This window comes from Aptenodytes patagonicus, chromosome 5 (assembly GCF_965638725.1).
Source record: "Aptenodytes patagonicus chromosome 5, bAptPat1.pri.cur, whole genome shotgun sequence".
Taxonomy (NCBI): domain Eukaryota; kingdom Metazoa; phylum Chordata; class Aves; order Sphenisciformes; family Spheniscidae; genus Aptenodytes; species Aptenodytes patagonicus.
In genome coordinates, this window is record NC_134953.1 from 32961418 (window position 1) to 32984301 (window position 22884).

The following is a 22884-nucleotide window of genomic DNA, read 5'->3' on the forward strand; positions in this document are numbered from 1 at the left end:
GCGGCGGGGCCGTCGGCGGAGGGGGCTCCCCGGGCCTGCGCCCCGGAGCCCATGTCGGGGCGGCGGGAGGAGGCGCTGCCCGACTGCTTCGCGGGGCTGGGCGCGGGCAGCCCGCGGCCGCGGCAGAAGCGCGGCGGCATGTTCTGCAGCGTGGAGGACGCCTTCGACAACAAGACGCTGGACTTCGCCTCGCTCGGCGCCCCCGGCCCCGGGACCGCCTCCGGCGGGCACCGCCGCGCCCCTGCCCCCGGCCCCGCCGCGGCCGCGCCGCCCCCGGGGGCCGCCGCCCCGGGAGAGCTGCCCGACGGCTGCCCGCAGGTAAGGGGTGGCTGCGCCGGGGCAGGGGCTGGGCCCGCATCCCCACCCTCCCCTCCCGCTGGCCCGGCCCGGGGGCAGGCATGGAGCCAGCCGGCAGGCGGGGGGAGCCGCCAGCCCCGGCCCGGCGCCCTGAGCCCCCCGTGGGGTAGCAGCGGCCCTCGCCCCTTCTCCGCCCGCGGGTTGCGGAACGCCGAGCGGAGCGCGGAGCCACCCTGGCCGATACCCCGCCGGGAGGGCGAGCGGGGGCCCCGTCCCATCTCTTCCCGCCCCGTCCCGCCCCGTCCCAGCCCCGCCGGCCCGCGGGAGCCCCGCGCCCGGGAAGGGGGCCCGGAACAGGCCGGCGGACCGGCTGCTTGCAGGGGACGGTCCCAGGGGCGGCGAGCGGCCGCTTCTCCTTCGGGGGACACAGCTTTCACCGGCCCCCACGACCCCCGGCCCCTGTCCGCGGCTGCAGGGACGCTCCGGGCGGCAGCGGGACCGGGCAAGGGCTGCGCGCCCCGTCCCGCCGCCGGGCCCGCGGGGCGGTTGGGGCTGCGGGACCGACCCGGGCTGCTGCGCTCCGCTCCTTTCCCCGCCGGGACGGCTTTGTCTGCAGCGCCGGGAGCGCGGCCCCGGGCCGGCGGCGGGCGGGGGGAGCCGGCGGCAGCGGCGGGGGGCGCGCACGCACGCAGGGACGTGCACACACAGGCACAGGCACACACACAAGACACACAACACGCACACGCAGGCGGAGCGCGGCGGGAAGATGTCGCACCAGGGCAAGAAGAGCATCCCCCGCATCACGGTGAGGGGCTCCCTTGCGCGGCGCGGGGGCGCGGGCGGGCGGGACCCCCGGGGGCTGCGGGCCCGGCCCGACCCGGTGACGGTCCGGCGGGGCCGGGGGCGCGGGTCCCTCCCAGCCGGCGGTGATGGAGCGGGGCGGTCCCCGCCGCCCGCGGGGCCGGACACCCGGGGAGCGCTGCTGGGGTTTCGCCCGCTAATGGGGGTCGGGAGCCCGCCGGCCTCGGCGCCCGGCGCCCGGCGCTGCCGAAGCGGCCATCCCTCCCAAGCGGGGGGGTGCGGGCGGCGCAGCCCTCCGCCCCGCGGGCTCCGCCGCTCCCTTTGTTGGCCGCGGCCCGGCCTGAGCCCGGCGGCCCCGGCGCTTTGTCTGCCGCTGGCTGGGGCGCAGCCGGGGTCTCGCCGACAAATCCCGCCCGGCTGCCGGGGGACAAAGGCAGGCGCGACCCTCTGCGGGGCTGCCCCGCCGCCGCCCTAACTTTCGTTTGGGCGCTGGGGCGGAAAACGTGTTTCGGAAACGCTTTTTTCGCGGAATGGGCTCGGCGGGGGGGGGAAGCGTCTGCCTGCCTTGTTCCCTGTCCCCCCGCCCGGCATCTGGTCGCCTCCGAGCCCGGGTCGTTACAGATCACACCGCCCGAGTCCGCCTTCGCGCGGTGTTTTGCTGGCAGAGCTGGCGGCAGCGGCTCTCCTTTCCCCGGGGTTGCTGTGCTGATCGGGAGCAGCGTGCGCTCCTCCAGCCGGGCTGGTGTAGGAGGGGATTCCCTCCTCCTGGTGCCAGGGCTTCTCAGCAGGAGTAAGGGAAGATCTCTACATAGCGGTGTTGGTTTTTTCCCCTCGTTTTGCTGGCTCATGGCTGAGTTCCCTTGAAAACACCCCGGTGGCCGCCTGGCGCGGCGTGAGCCGGTGAGGAGCTGCGTTACTGTGCTGGGGAGCGGATCTCTGGGCGTGCGGGGCTGGAGCTGGTGTGGCACAGCTGGGATGGGGATGGGGTGAGGATAGGGATGGGGATGGGGATGGGGATGGGGATGGGGTTGGGGTTGGGGTGAGGATGGGCCCCGCAAGGGGAGGGGCTGGAGGGCTCTCCCGTGGGGCAGCCAACGCAGAAGCTTCTTTTGATTGATTTTATGGGGCGAGGGAAAACAATAGTGATGCAATAAAAGCCTTGATAGTTTTAAAAACACAATGCAATTCTTTAATAGTTTTTTTAATATACCAGTGATGCTCTTTAAAACAAGACCCAAAAATGTTTTCCAGGCTGTTTTGCATCAGCACACGTTGCTCTGCTGTAAGTCATCTCCTGGGCTGTATTGCCACGTGCTCTTGCATCCCTCAGGTTTTTTTGTGCTAAGGCCATGCTCTTTGTGTTACCCATTTTAGCCTTGTTAATAATTTCTCTAGCAAGACCAGGGAGTGGGAAAGGAATCCTCTTAAATTAGGCTGCAGTTCCACATTTACATAATTTCATATTTACAATGTGAAATTCACATTACAATTCCACATTTACAAATGCCACTGCTTTCTAATTTTTCTGGTTAAAGATTCTGCAAATCCGACAACTGTGCCACTGTCTTGCTTTGAAATGAGGAAAGTCCTTGAGGCGTTATCTGCCTCACAAGACCGTGAAAGCTAAGGAATGTCAATAAATTGCCAGGTTAATAAGATGCACTTAAAGGTCTCCGTAACCGGAGCTGATGGAGGAGGCAGATACAGGGCTGAGCTGTAGGATGTTATCTTGCAAACCTTTTAAAACTGCAGAGAACTTCGGTCAGTCTCTGAACCTGCTCTGAAGGAGCTCTTGGTGGGCCTTTGGGGTGGTGGTGTGCTTCCTGTAAGGCAGGTCAGGAGCAGCGAAGGCTGGAGCATGCTCCCTTCGGCTGGCTCTGCTCAGAGGTGTGCGTCTCAGACCTCTGAAATGCGGGGCATTCTGGTACCCAGAGCTGTCGGGCTCGGCTGAGCTGCCTGTACATGCCCAGGCTGGTACCGCGCTTCATAGGAGAACATAAGTTCCTCTCAAACGACAATTTTATACAATTTCCTTTGCAAAATACAGTTGGGCTTTGGTGTAGCATAGTTTGGATATTCGACTAAACTTGTATGATTGAAGGGCAAATATTAAGCCCTAGACTTAATGAAAGCTCATAATGAGTAAAGTAGCATCTAAATAAAGTAATCGTTAGAAAAAGTGTGGTTTTTTTTCCATTAGAGTGACCGGCTTCTAATCAAAGGAGGAAAAATTGTCAACGATGATCAGTCATTTTATGCAGACATTTATGTGGAAGATGGTTTAATAAAGTAAGTTAAAAATTTGTATTTTATAATGTAATTTCCAAGCATGATACAGTGCCATGGAATTTGAACAAGGTTCCTTTCCGTCATTTTTCTCTTGGAAATATGTTCCCTTTTTGAATAACAAGGACAGCTTTTTAGAATATTGTCAAGACAGAACTACATTAGTGTACTTGGGTGGCTGGAAAGACGTATAAAGTGCTGACAGTTTGTGCTCTGTTGTAAGTCGTGCAGGAGACGAGTGAGGAGCCAGGTTAAGCTCTGCAAAGGAGCACGTCAGAAGTAGCATACAGAGTCCGGCACTGAGACCTCAGCAGCTCCTCTGTTCTGAGCAGGGTCCCTCAGGTGATGGCCTCATGTGTCCCAATGCTGCTAAGCCAGTGCCGGAGCCGGGAGGGGTGGGATGGGTGCTGCTGGGCTGGCAGGGTGGGACCCGCGGGGTTCTCCAGCAGACCCCAGCTCCGCTCCCAGCGCCGACCGAGCACGCCACGTTCCCTACATGCAGCTTCTTCTCCTCCCGGGGGAGAACCAGGCCCCGCGGTGTGAGGAGGCCGAGGCAGTGCACGCCTGCATGCCACAAGCAGTACTTAGAAGTTGTTTTTGCATCTTCACTTAAAAGTTGTTGCCAATTAACAGGAGATCTTAATATCGTTTTCAGACAAATTGGAGAAAACCTGGTTGTTCCCGGTGGTATAAAGACAATTGATGCCTACAGCCAGATTGTGATGCCAGGGGGGATAGACGTCCATACCAGACTGCAGATGCCCGTCATGGGGATGACCTCTGCTGATGACTTCTACCAAGGCACGAAAGCAGCCCTGGCGGGAGGAACCACAATGATCAGTAAGATGGAGCAGCATGTGAACGGACTTTTAAGTAGAACATTGTTTAGCAAAATACATTGGGCCTTTTACCCTTGCAGAGATTATTTACCCTCATAGCGGAGAAATGTTAATTTTTGCTGTAGAAATCAAAGCATTACAGAGCATTTGGGGCCGGTCTTGTTCAATATCTTTATCGATGATCTGGATGAGGGGATCAAGTGCACCCTCAGTAAGTTTGCAGACGACACCAAGTTGGGCAGGAGCGCTGATCTGCTCGAGGGTAGGAAGGCTCTGCAGAGGGACCTGGACAGGCTGGATCGATGGGCCCAGGCCAACTGTATGAGGTTCAACAAGGCCAAGTGCCGGGTCCTGCACTTTGGCCACAACAACCCCATGCAGCGCTACAGGCTTGGGGAAGAGTGGCTGGAAAGCTGCCTGGCGGAAAAGGACCTGGGGGTGCTGGTTGACAGCCGGCTGAACATGAGCCAGCAGTGTGCCCAGGTGGCCAAGAAGGCCAATGGCATCCTGGCCTGTATCAGAAATAGGGGTGGCCAGCAGGAGTAGGGAAGGGATCGTGCCCCTGTTCTTGGCACTGGTGAGGCCACACCTCGAATACTGTGTTCAGTTTTGGGCCCCTCACTACAAGAAGGACGTCGAGGTGCTGGCACGTGTCCAGAGAAGGGCAACGAAGCTGGTGAAGGGTCTGGAGAACAAGTCTTAGGAGGAGCGGCTGAGGGAACTGGGGCTGTTTAGCCTGGAGAAAAGGAGGCTGAGGGGAGACCTCATCGCTCTCTACAACTACCTGAAAGGAGGTTGTAGCGAGGTGGGTGTCGGTCTCTTCTCCCAAGTAACAAGCGATAGGACGAGAGGAAATGGCCTCAAGTTGTGCCAGGGGAGGTTTAGATTGGATGTAAGGAAAAATTTACTGAAAGAGTGGTGAAACATTGGAACAGGCTGCCCAGGGAAGTGGTTGAGTCCCCATCCCTGGAGGTATTTAAAAGACAAGTAGATGAGGCGCTTAGGGACATGGCTTAGTGGACATGGTGGTGTTGGGTTGACGGTTGGACTCGATGATCTTGGAGGTCTTTTCCAACCTCAATGATTCTATGATTCTATTCTATGATTCTAATTAATATGCATTATATGCCTTTCAGAACCTCCTTCTGTTGCTACACACATATATTTAAAATATATAGTTGCTCCCGCTTCACCTCATAAGAGAACAAAATAGAAGAAAACTTTAAACACCTTTTAATATGTTTTTAATAGCTTTGCAAGTGTGTTTTTATACGAGTTTTTCAGCTCTGTGAGCATGGGTTCCATTTTTGTGTTAATGTAAAATAATTTTGATTTCTGTTTTGTTCTTGTTCTGGTCCCAAGGCCCACTGTAGTATGTGACTGAAGGACCAGTCTCAACAAGTCCTGGCGTAGCTCTGTACCGATCTCGTAGCCAATACTGTAGGGAATAGGAACAAAGATAAGTGCAGTAACTGATGGGCTGTGGGTGACTGCACAGGGAAAATGCCCAAGGGAGCTGTGCAAAAGTGCGCAAGGACATGCTTTGGTCACCAGCCTCTCTCAGATGCTGTGCTAGGTAGGCTGTGTGAAAAAAAGGCATAATAATAGTCGTAACTTGGAGTTCGTTTGTTCCATTCATTTCACTTTATCTGGGAAATTTATTATCCTTCATCTTTAATCAATGCTATAAAAATGAATTAGTATTAAAATGTCTCCTTTTCACAGCAGTAAAGTCTTGCACAAGAATATTGGTGGCTGCTGCACTCTCCAGGTATTTCTCTAGCCCTTTCCCTGGCACGCGTGCTAACGCTGTGCAGTGTTTCCTCAGTTGACCACGTCTGTCCGGACGCTGGGACGAGCCTCCTGGCTGCCTACGAGCAGTGGCGCGGGAGCGCCGACAGCCAGGCCTGCTGCGATTACTCGCTGCACATCGACATCCCTCGCTGGCACGAAAGTCTGAAGGAGGAACTGGAAGCCCTGGTGAAGGACAAGGGTAAGGACAGAAAGAGCGGTATTCTGGCAATAACCCCACAAAAAAATCCCACATCATACTTACTGCAGTATGGGCACATAAGCAAGTCGCCATAGGGTAAGCTATGGTAGTTATTGCTGCTCTGCCGTACTCCTCTTACCCAGTGATAAATGGGGTACGTGGAGGGGACCATGCTCCTTCGCTATTGAGGTGTGAACTGCCCATCCTTTGCCATCGAGGAGAAAGGTGTGAACAGGGGTATTGACAGCGGGTTCATACCATAACACCTTGTTCATGTGTTCTCACCTTTGGGCAATTTACAGCCCAGTCATGAAAACTGATTTTGGAAACTAAAGGAATGGTGTCAGGCACCCTGATTTCGGCTGCTTGATGTACAGAAAAGTATGTAAACAAAAAGATTCAAGACGGGGCTTATAGAATAAAACTAAGCTTTAGGCTTTCCATAGAGATTTCGTTTGTGCCTGTAATTCCTGCCCATCCTGAAGTACCCGCTGGACATGGCTTACTGGAAAGCAGGCCATACGGCAGGAATTCATGCATTTCATTAATACTTATTTCCATATTTGGAAGTACATTTTGATTTCAGATATGCTAATGTAGAGCTAAATGACTTCAGTGTAATTTGCAGTCTTGCAAGCAAGGGCTTAATTGGTCAATTAACATAGAAATTTGCAGTGAATTTCCTATTAAAATGTGGAGTGGCTGAAGTAATGTAGCTATTCCAAGCTTATAACGGGTATTTTTCATATGTACGTTCACATGAAATACAATTTATTTGTAATTTTATCGTAGTTTGGGATTAGTTGTTGCCTCTATCCATATAAAATACAGTAGCAATTCTCCAGCTTTGACTCAGTGCTTCATGAATCATCCTTTATGTTAGATGGAAATGATAGCAGTGAGGATTGCGTGCAATGCTGTATGCAAAGTACTGCCCATCTATTTCTCTAGCTAAATAGCAGTGCACTAAATAACAGCGCTCTAATACTAGAGAGTCTCATCTTTTGCTGTAATTTAGTCTTAGCACTAATACACTGATTCAAAGACAGTTACCAGAAAGAAGTTGAGGATAAACCATAAATTGAAACCACCACTGGAGAGAAAACTCAGATTGGGAGCAATGCGTTTGATTCTGTGCATTCGGACCAAGTTACAGAGAGTACCTAAAATCAGAAATAGGCTATGGGTTGGGGTTTTTTTGGTTCAGGTGCCTCCAAAGACAGGGGTGTATTGTCTTTCCTGGCTCCCAAGCTTTGGGGTTCAGTTCTTGTGGGGACAGTTCCCGTTTCAGCCCTTCGCCTTGCTTTGTTTTCAGTCTAACCCTAGCCAGCACAAACCCCTCCCCGGTTTGAACGCCCCCTGCTCAGCCCATACTGGGTCACTGAGTTCTCAGCCGTGACAATACACGCATGTCATTTTCTTTTCTCAAGGTGTGAACTCCTTCCTGGTTTTTATGGCCTACAAAGACAAACTTCAGTGCACCGATGCCCAGGTAATAGAGCCAGCCAGCGTCCAGTGAACGTCATCACCCACGCTCTGAGCGTGGACTGTGATTTGTCTGATGTTGGGCAACCCACTGTCTCTTGGCAGATGTATGAAATATTTTGCATTATTCGAGACCTGGGGGCCATTGCCCAAGTGCATGCTGAAAATGGAGACATCATCGATGAGGTACAGTACTTACATTCATTTAAATTAAAGGTTGACCAGAGTATTTTGATTTAAGGCAAAGTGCTGTAGTGTCTAGGGGAAGGTGGAGCGGTGCCAGCACGCTTTTAGCCTTCAGTTGGTGCTGCAAATTCAGTAGGGATCGGTCCAGATGAGAGAAGAAGGAGCAGCCTGCTGTGACACCTGGTTGCTTTGGGGAGAGGACCAGCGAGCACTTTTCAGTGGTGTCTGCTGTTAGCAGGGCATCACCCCGGTTGCTCACCTCTGAGATCTCCGGCAGCAGCCGAGCCGAGTTGAGCTCGTGGCCTTGCAGCAGAGCAGCCTTGGTTGGTCCGTGCATGTGGGCCCCGAGCCTTGCAGCAGCCAGGGGAATGGAGAAACGGTGCTCCCGCATCCTGCCCCTGCGCCTCCACCCACGCGCTGGCAGGGGATCTGCTCTCCGGTGTAAGGGGATTACCCAAGCCTTGGAGGGAAAGGGCTGACAGGAGACCCTGTGGTGGCAGCATGTGCAGACAGAAGAATGTGCAGGGGGATTGGGGGCACCTCCTAAAATCAGCAGCATCCTCCCAATTCCTTGCACGCACTTGGGTGTCGTCACAGAAATCTTTACAAGGACTGTTCAGTGGTTCCCAACAAGTACATTTTGGGGCTTCTTAAAGGATGACTGACTGCCTTAAGTGACACTTTATCACATTATCTATCTTGTTTAGAAGTCTTGAGTACTTGAGAAAATAAAGAGGTTTGGATCTTTTGAAATAATGTACATTACACTTGGCCATATTTACCTCCAAAAACGGTACTCAGGAACTTCCTTGGTATTGCACACTTGGCTCATGTTCATTATTTTTCCTTTTTACCTTTAGAAAAGAAAATCTTAGATACATACTGCAATGAGATGATACGAGGCAGAACTAGACTTGCAGTTCCTTTTAGCTTATGGTCATGCAAGTGTTCAGTGTGGTGTGGGAGGAGAGTTTAAAATGAAAGCAGGATCCCAATCCTTCAAATGGGCTTATTTGAGCAAACAGGATAAAAGCTAATTCCCCCCTCCCCAGGATTTTAGCTGAGAAGCCTTTTCTTCAGCTGGCTGTGAAACATAATGTGATCCCAAGCAGTTCAGTATCTTCAGAAGTATTTTGTTAAGCTGCCAGCGTGATGACACTCAAGCCCTGGGGACAAACTTGGAGGATATCTGCAACAGAAGTACAGTGGATGGAAAAATAACCATCCTGTAAGAGCAGGATCCTTTAAAGCCTGCGAGATCTGGTCTGTAATGTTGAATAATGTCCTTGCATCTAATGCCTGCTAAGTGGGAGCATTACATGATACAGAACATCACAGAAAGGAAACTGGACGAGGTGTGTGCTAGACATCTGCTTTCAAAGACAACGTGAGTAACCTTGGTGCAACCCAGCGTTCCTTCCAGCTTCTGTCACTGTGGGGTCCCGGCTAACAGGGAGTCCCTGCGGGGACTTGATTCATGCCCAACGTGACGTGAGGCTGTGGCAGCAGGGACTGAGTGCGTTGCTCTTCGGGGGAGCTGGTGCTGCCGGAGCAGTGGAGCCGGGTGGGGGAGGACGTGGGCACAGCCAGGTGAGGCTGCTCAGCTTCAGCCCATGTGCTGGGGCACATGGCTGTGCCAGTGGCCGTGCAAAACCTCCCCTCCCGCTGCTGCCTGCCCCCAAAACTGCGAGGGGGCAAGCAGCAGCAGCCTTTCATCTGAGCCGCCTCCCTGCTGCTGCATGGCGAAGTGCACTGGGGCCGGGGAGCGCACGTGGCTGTGGCTGCGTGACTTACCGGGCGAAGCTCTGGACAGTCCCACGTGCCTTGCACCCATCTCTGCTTCCTCTGTGGGCTTCTCGGAGCAGCTTCAGGCAGCCTCGGGTCCAGGGGAAACGTGTTCCTTTCCTGTAGCCGTGTATCATATCTAGCACAGCCTTAGAGTAATTGGTGACAGGTTTAAAATCCCACATCCTCCAGAAATATTTGAAGAGTGGTTTGAAGGGTGGGGAAGGTCCAAAGGTACCACTGGGACACAGCAGTTCCCAGTCCAGAAATGCTTCCCAGCATGAGGTGGGTCTACTAGGAATTAGCTGCAGCGGTTTATGGAGTGTCACAGGTATAAATGGTATCTCCTAGTCGTATTCATGAATTTCCATCATCCTTCAGGTACTTCTGAAAAGGTGCTTTGTGTCCCGCATTGCTTCAGACAGGCTGTTCATATCACTGACTGCTCTTTCATTCATCTTTGTCCACCTAGGAGCAAAAGAGGCTGCTGGAACTCGGGATTACCGGGCCAGAAGGGCACGTCCTCAGCCGCCCCGAGGAGGTAATGTCTCCAGTCCTTCAGCAGAACTACCCAGGGGTTTAGAACAGCTGCTGCGGCTGTAGCAGAGGTGCCCTGAGACGTTTTCTGCCTGTGTTCTGGTGTCTGCAGGTGGAAGCGGAGGCAGTGTACCGTGCAATTACCATCGCAAAACAAGCCAACTGCCCCTTGTACATCACCAAAATAATGAGCAGAGGTGCAGCAGATGTGTTAGCTCAAGCAAAGAGAAAAGGTAAAGCGTTGTTTCATATTCGCACACTAATTGAGCCTATTTAAATATGTCCAGGAATATCATTCTAGCTGCAAGGTTTAAGAACTCGTTATCACCCAAGTTCTCTCACGTTTTAAGGGTGCTAAAACCTGGTGTTGGGTTCTCTTCGCAGAGTGTGCCAGAGCTAATTGGTCTGAGCTGTAAATATTTAAGGAGATGTGCTTGAAACTTTTGACAACTGAATCTCAGTAGACGCAGCTGAAAAAAAGGAAATAATTCACTTGCAATAATTTGTCATGAACTAAATGAAAAATGGATCTGGAGCAAGCTCCGAATTCAAACTGGGGGTAGAGTGAGAAGAGCTGGAAGCAGGCCTGTGGGGTGCAAGACAGAAGGCCATGCCCAGGGACAGGCGGGGGTCCACAGCCACCTCTGTCCCCAACCAGGAGACTCTGCTTTGATTTAGAGGAAGGCGTGATGGTTTGTAGATACGAATGTATGTTTGGTCTAAGGAGAAAATAGATGGGTTCAAAACTGGTTTTGACAGCATTTCCCAGTCGCATGAGATAATCTGAGGGATTAATGTGAATTTAAAAAGCTGAAATACTGAGAACACTGAAGAAAAGTGAAACTGTCTTGTATTGTTAACCGCGGTATTTGTCAGCACTGTGTGAAAAGAGGCTGCAGGACATGCGGCGCGTTTGCACTCATTAATTGATTGCTTTATAGGCACGGTTGTGTATGGAGAGCCCATTACCGCCAGCCTGGGCACCGACGGGTCGCACTACTGGAGTAAAAACTGGGCCAAAGCTGCAGCCTTCGTCACGTCTCCCCCCATCAGCCCAGACCCCACCACGCCGGATCATCTCACCTCCCTCTTGTCCTGGTGAGTTCCGTGTCGGCACGGATGCCTGAGCGCATCTGTCGTGTTTGCATCCCACCTGCATTTGTTCGAACGCCATTCACAGCGACAGCATCACCTGCAGAGCGGGGACTGGCCGGGGGTCACAGCCCCTGACCTCCCCGGCGTGGCCCCCCCACCTTTTGCCGGTGGGTAACAGCCACCCTGTTCCTGGGGGCACCCCCAGTCTTCTCCCATACCTGGGCACTGTAGGATGCAGCAGCACAGCAAAGACTAGCACGCAATTCAGCCTTCCCCTTGATATTGTCATCAGAGTAGGAAAAATAATCTATCAATTGTTGCACTTTTCCATATCAAAAAAGTAAATCTTTGGGTTTTTGAGCAAGGAGCCAGGTGACTCTTTCAAAAAGAGTCTAAATTATGCTTTGATGAAGCCAGGTAATAGTTACCAGATTTTCTGTGTAAAAATCAGGCTCATGCTGCCCAGTTCCTCCTTCAGAACTGGAGGCGGGGAAGGCTCAGTGTCCCACGGGATGGCCAGGACACCCCAGCTGTCCCCAGGAGGGACAGCAGTCGCTGCTGCTCTGCCTTGCTGTGTCCTAGGGATAGCCGCCTGCGCTGCTTTAGCATTAAAGCCAAAAGAAGGATTTTATCAGAAGCAGTGTTGGGCATTTGCAAGATTTTAAAATGTGTGAAAAATAAGCTTTTAGGGCACGTCACCGTGCGGAGTTGTTTCGATGTATTGAGTTACGCAGCAAAGCCCCAGGGGTCGGCAGGAGCGTCTCTGGAGCCGTGCACGGACCGAGCGGGTGCTGGCAGCCCAGACCGGGCAGGGAAATACAAACGGGCGGGGAAATACAGACACCCATGTGCTGGGGCTGTATCCAGGACGCAGCCGCCAAGCTGTTAATCGCGGTTGGAGCTTTGCCACGGGCCAGGGTTTCACATTTCACAGCAAATACGCGCCAAATTTGTCACCGCTGCCTTGCAGAAAGCAATCCATAGAAGCGGGGATTCATTCACAGCGGAGGGTTTGCATTCAGGTGCCTACAGCTCGGCCCTAGCATCTTCACAGCCCGCTGAGTGGCACCAGTCAGTAAAGCTCTCTGCATTAACTGCAGTTTGGTATGGGTGGAGTTAGAAAAATCAGGTCCAGAAGTAATGCATGAAGAATTTTTGAAATGGGATGAGAGATGTTTATGGATCCAGATAATTGTAAAAAAATTGCATTCGTATATATTTTAAAGAAGAAATAAACATTTCTTCGAATTCCCTGAAATGTGATTTTTTTTCCTTAGAAGGATAAACAGTTGTTAACAAGAGAAGAGTGTTTCATGTTACTATATCTTACATGGTATATAAAGATATCTCAATACATTTAATATTTTCTTAAAAGAGGCAGTAAAATACAAACATAGTTCAGTCTAGCACAGCTTTGACATAAGTGTGGAGGCACGCTCCCAGGCTCGTCAAGCTACACATGCTCAGTTCTTTTCTTGCCCTGCCGTGCCCTGCCTGCCACCATGGATCCAGTTCCTCCCACTGTAGTATATGATAGTACATAACATTTGGGTTTATCCAGGATCTCGTTTTATTTAACCATATCCTTGCTTTAAAAGAACCTTGCTTGGAGAACCATTTCCTAAAATAATCTGAGGTTCAAAAGGAAGGTACAAAGATTAAAATGTTGGCTTAAATAGTAAAAATAATGGGCAGTTCAGGAGAGGATGTAAATAGTGCTTATGAGGCTGCTGTTTACATCTTTTACATTATTCCAGTGTTTAATTCCTGTATAAATTAGTAGAGTGACGTGCCTCTGTGTACCTGTAAAAATTGCCTTTTAACTTGACTTCCCTTGGGATTTATGGATCAGAAGTCGCCTGCCTTTACAGTCTTTGTTGGTGAAACCAATCTGTACCAAACAGATGGAGCGTGAAGCCCACAAGCCATTAGTGCCACACGCAGTCTTCCAGGCGAGGGGTGGTGTCACAGGGCAGGGGAGGTGGTGTTAGTGCCGAGAAGGCTGTTTGCGCCGTCGGGTGCCTCCTCTGACCTCCTCTGCTGTGCTTTGCCTAGCGGGGACCTGCAGGTTGCAGGCAGCGCTCACTGCACCTTCACCACCGCGCAGAAGGCAGTGGGGAAAGACAACTTCACCCTCATCCCCGAGGGAACCAACGGCATCGAGGAGCGGATGTCGATAATTTGGGAAAAGTGTGTGGTAGGTACTAAAATAACGCTGATCCCTTACGAAGCTGTGGAGGCAAGCGCACGTGAGCAGTGCTTGTGCTAGGTGATGTCAGCATCCTCGTTAATTCAAATGAGCCAGGAGGTGTGACATTGTCTAGACTGCTACTTCAGAGGAGCTTGCTAATGAGAGAAAACGTCACACTCAAATGCCTTCAAAGTGTCTTCAAAGGCTTCAGTACGGGGATCATCCACCCCACTCTCACTTGCAGTCACAAGAGAAAGTCTCTCCACCACATTTTCCTAAGGGTAAGATGCAACATTCCTCTTCCCTGGTGCTTGCAGGAAGCCTGGGGAGGTGGATGGGGACAGGGCATCTTTCCCTTGGTGGCCGTGGACGTGGACGTGCCTGCCAGCTGCCCGGTTGCCCCAGGCCCCGTTGGTGGGGTTGGGTTCCCGTGGCGCCTCTGTGTCTGCCGGGCAGAGGAGCTCTGCTGCCGAGGGAGAGCCGTGGTGCACGAGTGTCTGGCTGGTGGAATTGAGTCCCGTGTCCCTGCACACTGGTGCACCCTGCCCTCCCAAGGAGCATCCCTGGGAGGCTCTAGGCTGCATCCCACAGAGCAGATACCTCTGGGCAGACTTCCAGGAGCTTGGGAACCAAGCCACCCTGAAGTCTCTGTCTTAGGTAGGCTTTGAACAAAGATAAATAGAATTTATCTTAAGAAAGAAAGATGATAAATGGCACTATTTGTGTTCACTTCCAGTCTTTACTGAGATATCCTTAACCATCTTTAGTGAACGTGAGACACCTGTACAGGGAGTTGGAGCCTACCAGTGAAAGTCTTGTTTTTCAGAGATCTTAAATTTCACAGAGTCCAGGAAAAATAAAACCCATCTATTGTTTTATTTAACCCACAGGGACAAGGCTCAGCCCCCCACGTCTCCCTTTTCCCCGTAATTGCAGCCCTGTCGCAGTGTGGATCCTCACTGCACGGTCATGCGGCTGGATCCTGTGATTTCTTCTCCTGGCGCCTCATTCCTGCTGGTGGGAGAGGACGGGTCTGGCCACGGGGATGGGGCTGCTGCCCGCTTCTGGGAGCAGGGCGCGTCTCCGGTGATGGTCCTTCCTTCCTTCTGTTCCCCAGGTCTCCGGGAAGATGGACGAGAACCATTTTGTAGCGGTGACCAGTACCAATGCTGCCAAGATCTTCAACTGCTACCCCAGGAAGGGGCGTGTCGCTGTGGGCGCTGACGCGGACTTGGTTTTGTGGAACCCCAAGGCTACTAAAATCATCTCAGCAAAAACCCACAATCTGGTAAAATATTTTAAAAATTATTTTCTTGAGCTGGTTTTAGTGTCAGAAAAGAGCAGTAAAGCAATGTATTTCTTCAGATCAGAAAGATCAGATCATTCAGCAAGGGAGGAGCTGTTTATGTGGATGAAGTGATGAAGGACCTTGCATTTGCTTTTAAAAATAAAAGCAAATGAAAATATCCTTCGGTTACTGTAAAGGGTAGGATTGTAACTGACTAGCAGTGACTACTCTGAGGAAGTCTGCATCTGGTACAGAAATTTTAAGATCAATGTATTCGCTGTGTACTAGAGAAATGTAAGTGCTGAACTTGTTTTATATCAGCTTTATATCAGTTTAATATATCAGCATCCTTCCCGAAGAGCCAGACCCATTCCTGCGCGGGCTGCGCGGATGCTGCCTGTCCGTAGGGGTCACTCAGTCAGGAGAGATTTGGGTGCATCTTAATGGCATTTTAGCCAGGGTTTTCCAGGGCATGGACATCCCCAAACTAATTTCCAACATGAGCCTCGGACAGAAAGCTGCAGTTGAAAGACAGGGGAGAGTGAGGTGTTGTGAGGAATGTTGGCGACAGAGCTGGCTGAAGTTAATGTAGAAACATTTTGACCCATGGGGTTTTTTTCACCAAAATGTTTTTTATTGAAGAAAATTATCATCATGATTGAAATATTCAGGTCTTTTCTTTAAAAAAGAGGAACAGGTTATTTTTTGGTCCAGAAAATTCACTTTTGCTTTTTTATAATGCCACATTTTTTCACTGTAAAGTTTTTTTTTTTGATAGTTTGTTAGTGATAGTGATGGGAGTATTTGAAGAAAGCGGCACAATTTTGCATTTCCCACAAAACAGACCTGACTTTCCATGTCTGTTTTGGTAGAAGACTTGCAGTGACTTGGAAGAAATGTCAAGAACTTCTGTCCCCACACGGAGAACTTGTGCTCTTCTGGGCCTTAGAGAGAATTAGTTGTTTGCGTATAGTAAAAGTCTAGTTTGCTCCAGGAATGCTGCATATCTTCTGGGCAAGTACTGAGTGTTTTGAGGATTTAGTTTCTCCATTCCAGTTTGCTTTAGTTCATCCAATTAGAACTTTATTATTTGAAATGTAAAGGGTTAGTTAAGTACAATTGTGCATGAGGAGCAATGTACAAAAACGGGGAGAGGGGGGTGTATAGTTGGCTAGACTGTCACCTTCTCTTCTTAAATCTTAAACGTATTGAATATCTTGGTTTGTTCTTTCCAGAACGTGGAGTACAACATATTTGAAGGCACAGAGTGCCACGGGGTTCCTACTGTGGTCATAAGTCAAGGAAGAGTTGTTCTTGAAGATGGAAACCTGTTTGTCACCCAGGGGTCAGGTCGCTTCATTCCTAGAAAGACATTCCCTGATTTTGTTTATAAAAGGATAAAGGCAAGAAACAGGGTAAGGAGAATTTTATTTGCAATAATCCCATATTTTCATTGCAATCTCTCTGCATTATTGTATTGCAGTCGCTGTTATAGTAAGCTTCCCGATGGAATAGGCAACAGAAACAAGAATATTATTAATATTTCTTCTTAGGCCTTGGAAATTTGTAATGTTGTCATGTAACTGCTTTGGTGTGTGGCTTGGCACATTAATCAATAGTGCCTATTTTAGTATTATAACTAATAATACTAGTATTATTAGTATTACTTGCCTATTATAAAGTTATAAAGCAAAAATATGACTTCTAGCAAATCTGGTTTTCTTTGGTTTGCATTGAGGTAGAAGGGAGGAATTCCTCTCCTACCTGTATTAGAAAAGTTTATGTTATTGTATTACCAGTATCTGCTTTGCATGTGTCAAAGACTAATGGATGAAGCGTTCGGTAGTTACTGGAAATACAACAAGATAAATCCTTCAGTGTGCTAGCAGAGCGTTGTGGTTTAAGCCGGCAGGCAGCTAAACACCACACAGCCGTTCGTTCACTCCCCCCCCACCCCCAGTGGGATGGGGGAAAGAATCAGAGAAAAAAAAGTAAAATATGTGGGTTGAGATAAAGACAGTTTAATAGGAAAGAAAAGGAAGGAATAATAATAATAATAATAATAATAATAATAATAATGATAAAAGAATATACAAAATAAGTGATGCACAATGCAATTGCTCACCACCCGCCGACCGATGCCCAGCCAGTTCCCGAGCAGCGGTCACCACCCCCCAGCCAACTCCCCCCAGTTTATATACTGAGCATGACATCGTATGGTATGGAATAGCTCTTTGGCCAGTCTGGGTCAGCTGTCCTGGCTGTGCCCCCTCCCAGCTTCTCTCTGGCAGGGCATGAGAAGCTGAAAAGTCCTTGACTAGTGTAAGCACCACTTAGCAACAACTAAAACATCGGTGTGTTATCAACATTATTCTCATACTAAATCCAAAACACAGCACTGTACCAGCTACTTGGAAGAAAATGAACTCTATCCCAGCCAAAACCAGGACACACGACTTTTTTAGGAGATACGAAGACATGCAAATATATAAAAAGCTTCTTAACAACTCTGCCCTCCTTCCTTTTTCTGTGTGTTGTTTTAGACATTTTCATTATGCATTGTAGATGAAGGTAGAGCAGAAATCATTAACCCCAAATTACCTGCAGACGCACCAGTGGTGCTGGCAGCAGTAACCCCCAGCTCCTGGGCTGCCTCCTGGGGTGCCTCCTGGGGTGCCTCGGGAGTCAGGGTGGGATGGGGATGGGACCCTGCCAGGTCCCTGCGGGATGGATGGCAGCCTGCCAGGTCCCTGTGGGAGGCTGGGTCTCCCCCATGGCACTGTCCGGCGGTGGGCAGCCATCTCCGCTCCACCTGGCAGCACCAATGGTGGCCTGGACGTGCCATTTCCCTGGCACGTCCCACATCCCCCTTCATGCACAGAGAAGCAGCGGGGCGGGCTGGCCCATACCGTCGGCTGGGGCAGAGGGTCCCTGGGCTCCTTGTCAGTGATCAAGCTGCATCTCTCTCCGCTGTGGAAGCAGACACCCTGTGCCATATTTTTTATCATAAAGGACGGAGTTTGCTAAACAAACCTTGACGCACAGTGATCTGCTCTGGCAGGATGATAATGGTGTCAGCCCAGGCGGTGAGGGGTTTGTTTGTTCAGTTAATGCGTTCAGGCAGGCACGTTCAGCACTTTGGAAACAACCTGGGGGCCTGCTCGTGCCAGCTCTCCATCCTTGATTTAACCAGAGCTTTTGACAAAAGCTACGGTCAGAAAGAGCACTGGGAAACACTGAGCAGGGTATTTTCTTTACAAGTTATTCAGTATGATGAAGACAAAGGTCATGTAAGAGAAACATTGCTACAGAAAATGCTATATACTTCTTGATAACCTATTGTCCGTGCCTTTTTAATTTGAAACCCAGCAATTTTCATCTTCAAAACAAGTCTCTTCTGACCCTGTGGTTGTCAAAGGGCTGTCGCTGCTTTGAAGAGAAACAGCCTTAAGGAAATCCCTAATGAAACACTGGTAACAAAGTTGTTATGGCTTTGGCTCCCCTAACAGCCTTGAGTGCCCAGGGCTGAGCTCATCCTCCCTGCAGGAGGACACGATCGTCACACTGGGTGACACCGGCTAGGGCACGTTGCCCTCAGGGGGGCTCAGCCCCTTGCACGGTGGGCATCCCCTGGCCACCTCTTGGAGCTCCTTTTCCTGGGGGGACAGGACTTCTGCCCATGGGGTCCGTTCAGTATCCTCTGCTTGGCTTTGAGGGTGGGAAGTGCCGCCGGCTGCCCCGTCCTGCCTGGGCTGCCCTCTCCCTGGGGAGGCATTTGCTCTGGTCCGTTTGGGGGTGCAGTCTCCCCAAAAACCCTCAGTAAGGGGTTAAGCACAGACAGCAGGACAACGAGTCATTACCCATATGTTGGGCCTGGTTCTTGTTCACCTGAGCTTAAATACGCACATTACGTGTCTCTTACTCCCCACCTCGTAGCTGGCTGAAGTCCACGGTGTCCCCAGAGGGCTGTACGACGGACCGGTCCACGACGTCCTCACGAGCGCCAAAGCCGTGGCCCCCACCCCGACGTCCAGGATTGTGCCCTGTGCGGGCAAAGCCCAGGCTCCTCCCGTGCGCAACCTCCACCAGTCGGGGTTCAGCTTGTCTGGTAGGGCCTGGGGCCCCCCAAAAGTCGGGGGCTGTAGGCGGCAGGGGGCTGGTTTGCGCGGGTGTCACAAAGTCCTGGGCTTGTGTGAGCAGCAGGGCAAAGCTGAGGAATAGAAACAATTTTTGCTCGGTAAAAAGCAATTCTTACTGTTGCATCAGCCTAGGGACTAAATGCAGCACAGAAATCTCTAGAATGTTTTACAGTATCTATGTAAATGCACTGATGAACATATATCGCAAAGCCTGGTGGGGGGCTGCAAGGCGGCTGTGAGTACAGGCTCCACGGAGGGTGGAGGCTGCAGCCGCGGGGAGCAGGAGGATGAGGCTGAAGGTGAGGGTGTCACCATGGCCCTGCCCGGGTCAGTGGGGACGCTGCCATGGCTGTCGGGGGGTCACGACTTCAGCCCCAGCTGCGTCCCCTGCGAGTCAGGGATTAGAAGTGGTTGGGTTTGTAGAGATTAGTCAAATAACTCCATTTTCAGGAACCAAAAAGATAATTTCATCAGTCTTTCTGCGTAAGCAGGCAGCGATTCAGCATCGCTCAGCCCAGCATCCTGCAGAAATCTGCCCGGCAGCTTTAGGGACCTTGGAAAGCCAATGCTCTGCCATAAAACGACTTTCATAATTTTGTTTTCTTAGCTGGTTGAAATCAGATAGATCATATATTGTTTAATAAATGTAGAAGGTCCCACATTTTATTATATAGAAACTGTTTATTTACAGGAAAGCAACTTACAATGTTTTCCAGAAAGAAGCAATAAAAAATAAAGACATTCAGGCAAATAAAGCCATTCCAAACTGTACTATGATAATACAGCATCCAAAATTATATATAATGAAAACACTAGTATTTCCCACAAAGGGAACGTTTTATGATTTGTGCATTTAAAGCAGCGGGACTCTCACACCATGCCAACACTGAACCCCATGCCTGTCCTCTTCCCTAGGGTCGCAGGCAGACGACCACATTGCCAGACGCACGGCTCAGAAAATCATCGCCCCGCCGGGTGGACGGTCCAACATCACCTCGTTGTCCTGACGGCCCCCGCGCCGGTAGGGCAGCGTGGGGGCTGTGCTCTCCCTCCGCGCCGCTGGCGTGCCGGTGTGGCTGTCCCCGCCGCAGCTGCCGCCGGGGCGTGCTTGGGTCCTGCCAGGGCCAGGTCCAGCTGGGAAGGGGACGGTGGGTTGCCCTCAAGCTCAGGATGAAAATAGAGCACTCGTCAGCTGCCCCAGACCCTTCTTTTCGTAGGTAGAAAATAGAGTAACCCTCCCAAGAGGTAGCGCTCCCATCTGGATTTCTCCCAGTCTGTATTTCTTCACTAGCTACTCGGAAAGCCCTTACCTTGTGCATGCGGGCACCTAGATGTACACTTGGCAGCGTGCTCAGCCATGCTGCTGGCTGGTTTGTGGCCAGGATGAAAATGAAGGTGCATTTTGGCTGGAATACGCTCCTTTCTAGTAGCATTGACTGCCCTTTGTAGTCGAAGGACTTTTAACCGATAAACACTTCTGAATCTGTATGGTTTTAATACAGTGAGTTGCATCTCATCTGTTTGCAGCACCCCCGAGCAGATCTCTACACCATCTCACTGCACAGCCCTGGCCGTGCTCCGGGAGTCACCATCACTGCTCCTGTGAGCCAGTGCAGCTGTGCGGGACGGCAGCGCGTCCGTCTGTCCCCACACATCATCAGTGGGGTGGGAGCAGGCACCCCGTGTCCTGGGGCGGGGTGGATGCTGGCTGCTCCTGGGACCCCGAGCCGTGGCAGATGTGCCGGTGGGCTGTAGTCTTTCTGTTAGGCTTGTTTTTTAAAGATTATTTATACAGTTTTTCAAGAACCAAGTGTAAGTCTTAATAACAAGGCTCGTTTGAAGGCCAGTTGCATATGACACACTCTTTTATAAAGGTTATTATAGCCCGTTTATTCTATTTAAAGGTATGTACAGTAAAGGTGAACCTCTATGCCACAAAGCTATGCATGTACCTCTAACAGAATGGCTCGCCATTCCTTTTCTGTTCCTTGCTTTGAATAAAGTTTGTTGGAAATCATAAAATGATAGAAGTGGTTCATCCAGCTTAGTCAATTTTTGTGTTTTCTTCCTTTGGGTTTTTATGCATGGAGGTTTGTAACATCAGTTCGTGACTTGCAGGGTACTGTGCTCCCCTTTGACCAGAGGCTTATTATTAGCTGTGTAGGAATAACGGAGAATCCCACCCTTCTGCTTAGGCCTGGCACACCTGCCAAGAGCTGCTCGATCAGATTTGGTGTCACACAGCCAGCCTGCCCGCCAAAAGCCTTTGGTTTGCAAATAAAGCTGTAATACCATGAGGGTGGTCTGGTTTTTCCCACTAGGTCAACAACGCTTCCAATGCCTGTGAGATGCAGATGCAGTAAGAGATGCTGTAACGTGTCTGTGAGATGCAGATTCTCCTCAGGCAATGTCATACTGTGGATTCCAGCTCTGTCTGAAAGCAGGGAGCAAGAAAGAGAACAAGAGTTGTGGAAACATGAGCAACCATCTGCTCCATAGATGAAAGGTGAAATCATACCGTTCTGCAGCTCTGGACACATAACTTTGATGAAAATAAATGTCCAGTACTGTCATAAATGCCCAGGATGTCTGTAATGGTTATAACCCTTTTCTCTGGAGGGGCTGAGGCAGCCCACGAGGTAGGCAGGTAATACCAGTAAAGGAAAGGGGACGGGGGGGGCGGCTGCAGAAAGCGCCGGGGCCATCCGCGTGCCGAGCCGTGGCGGGGATGGGCTGTCCTGCAGACCTCGGGGTGGAAGGTGGCGGGGCAATGGTGACCCACCACCCGCCCAGAGCTGCGTCCCACAGCAGGGGCCTGGGTGGGGCTGATCGGAGATGGCACGAAGCCTGATGGGCATGAAACCTCGTCACAGGCACTCATAGGCAACCCACGAGTTAAATATGTATGAATGCATTATTATCTGAATTCACACATTTAAACAAGGAAGGGATTTTTTCTATGTTTTTTTTATTATCTGATCTGACCTACATCTCATAGCTTAATGCAATGAACTGTAGTAATTCCTGCGTCAAACATATATGGAAATGCATTTTTTCATATACTTTAATTTTAAACAAACTATTTAATTTCATGTGTTGGTTTTCTGTTTTTTCCTGCAATTGCACCAAGACTATTGAACATCTATTTATTTTCTTTCTAAATAGAGTTTTAGAGTTTTAAAGTGGTGGCAGTGGAAACTGCATTAGGAATGGGAAAGGTAAAAGCTACAGTCTGCTGGCAGTGACCTCTCCCAACTGCCCAGACATCCATGGGGTGACAGGGATACCCCCAGCACCCCCAGCTCGGTAGCACTTAGCAAGGGAAGTTCTGTGATCTCTGCCCTGGAAATATCCGTGTCTCCCACAGCCAGGCTCGTTAGTGAAAGGCCCCTTGGGACAGCGGGGACCCTGGCAGGAGCTGGAGATGCTGTCCCCTCTCCCAGCATCACCCTGCAGAAGTGGTTTGGGCTGGTCCCTCCATTCACCTCGCCAGCTGAGGGCTGAAATCTGTCTGCCCCTTCCCCTTTGAAGGGAGGGTTTACATTTATCTCCTCCATCAGGGAGCCAATTCCCAAAGATGGAGCTGGCACTGCTGTCCGGTCACCCCAGCCTCCTAACACACCTAACGGGGCTGAGACCGTTTCTGCAGCTCTCCCAGTGCCAGGAGATGCTGAGCAGAGTCCCGGCAGAGCCAGCCGCCTGCTAACGCGGCTAGAGCCTATGGGAAATGAAACCAGTGGGGCACGAACACGGTCTCTGTTTGGCCCTAATTTCTTTGGACAGCTTTCCTGCAGGCTCTGGGTCAGGCACACACAGGCAAAGGGGACCAGGGAGGTGCTTCATGCCCTTGACCGAGGGCCCGTGCCTGGCTTGGCAGCTGCCAGCTGGCTCTGCGGCAGCGGCAGTGAGGGACCGCAGCTGCACTGGAGGATGCCCAAGCCCCCACGCCCTGAGTTTGGAAC

The 22884-nt window shown here is 51.0% G+C and overlaps 1 protein-coding gene across 2 annotated transcripts; it reads left to right on the forward strand.

Annotated features, from left to right (window-relative positions):
• Positions 1-51: 51 nt before the first annotated feature.
• On the forward strand, positions 52-20897 carry DPYSL4 (dihydropyrimidinase like 4). Of its 2 annotated transcripts, none has more exons than XM_076339276.1 (14): positions 52-318; positions 3299-3387; positions 4040-4224; positions 6052-6216; positions 7647-7708; positions 7807-7887; positions 10145-10213; positions 10322-10442; positions 11151-11307; positions 13360-13501; positions 14613-14783; positions 16019-16198; positions 18720-18891; positions 19838-20897. In XM_076339276.1, exons 1-14 carry the CDS (start codon positions 52-54, stop codon positions 19927-19929), a joined length of 1953 nt encoding a protein of 650 aa, XP_076195391.1. In that variant the 3' UTR covers positions 19930-20897. The 2 variants fall into 2 exon arrangements, with proteins under 2 accessions (XP_076195391.1, XP_076195392.1); XM_076339277.1 differs by lacking the exon at positions 52-318 and adding an exon at positions 1011-1102.
• Positions 20898-22884: the final 1987 nt, after the last annotated feature.

Bases quoted from the DNA above. Each gene is read 5' to 3' on its own strand.
- DPYSL4 (XM_076339276.1), top strand. From the start codon at position 52: ATGTCGGGGCGGCGGGAGGAGGCGCTGCCCGACTGCTTCGCGGGGCTG. The intron at 6,217-7,646 runs GTAAGGACAGAA...TCTTTTCTCAAG, and splicing joins AGCCCTGGTGAAGGACAAGG to GTGTGAACTCCTTCCTGGTT. The intron at 18,892-19,837 runs GTAGGGCCTGGG...CCTCTTCCCTAG, and splicing joins GTCGGGGTTCAGCTTGTCTG to GGTCGCAGGCAGACGACCAC.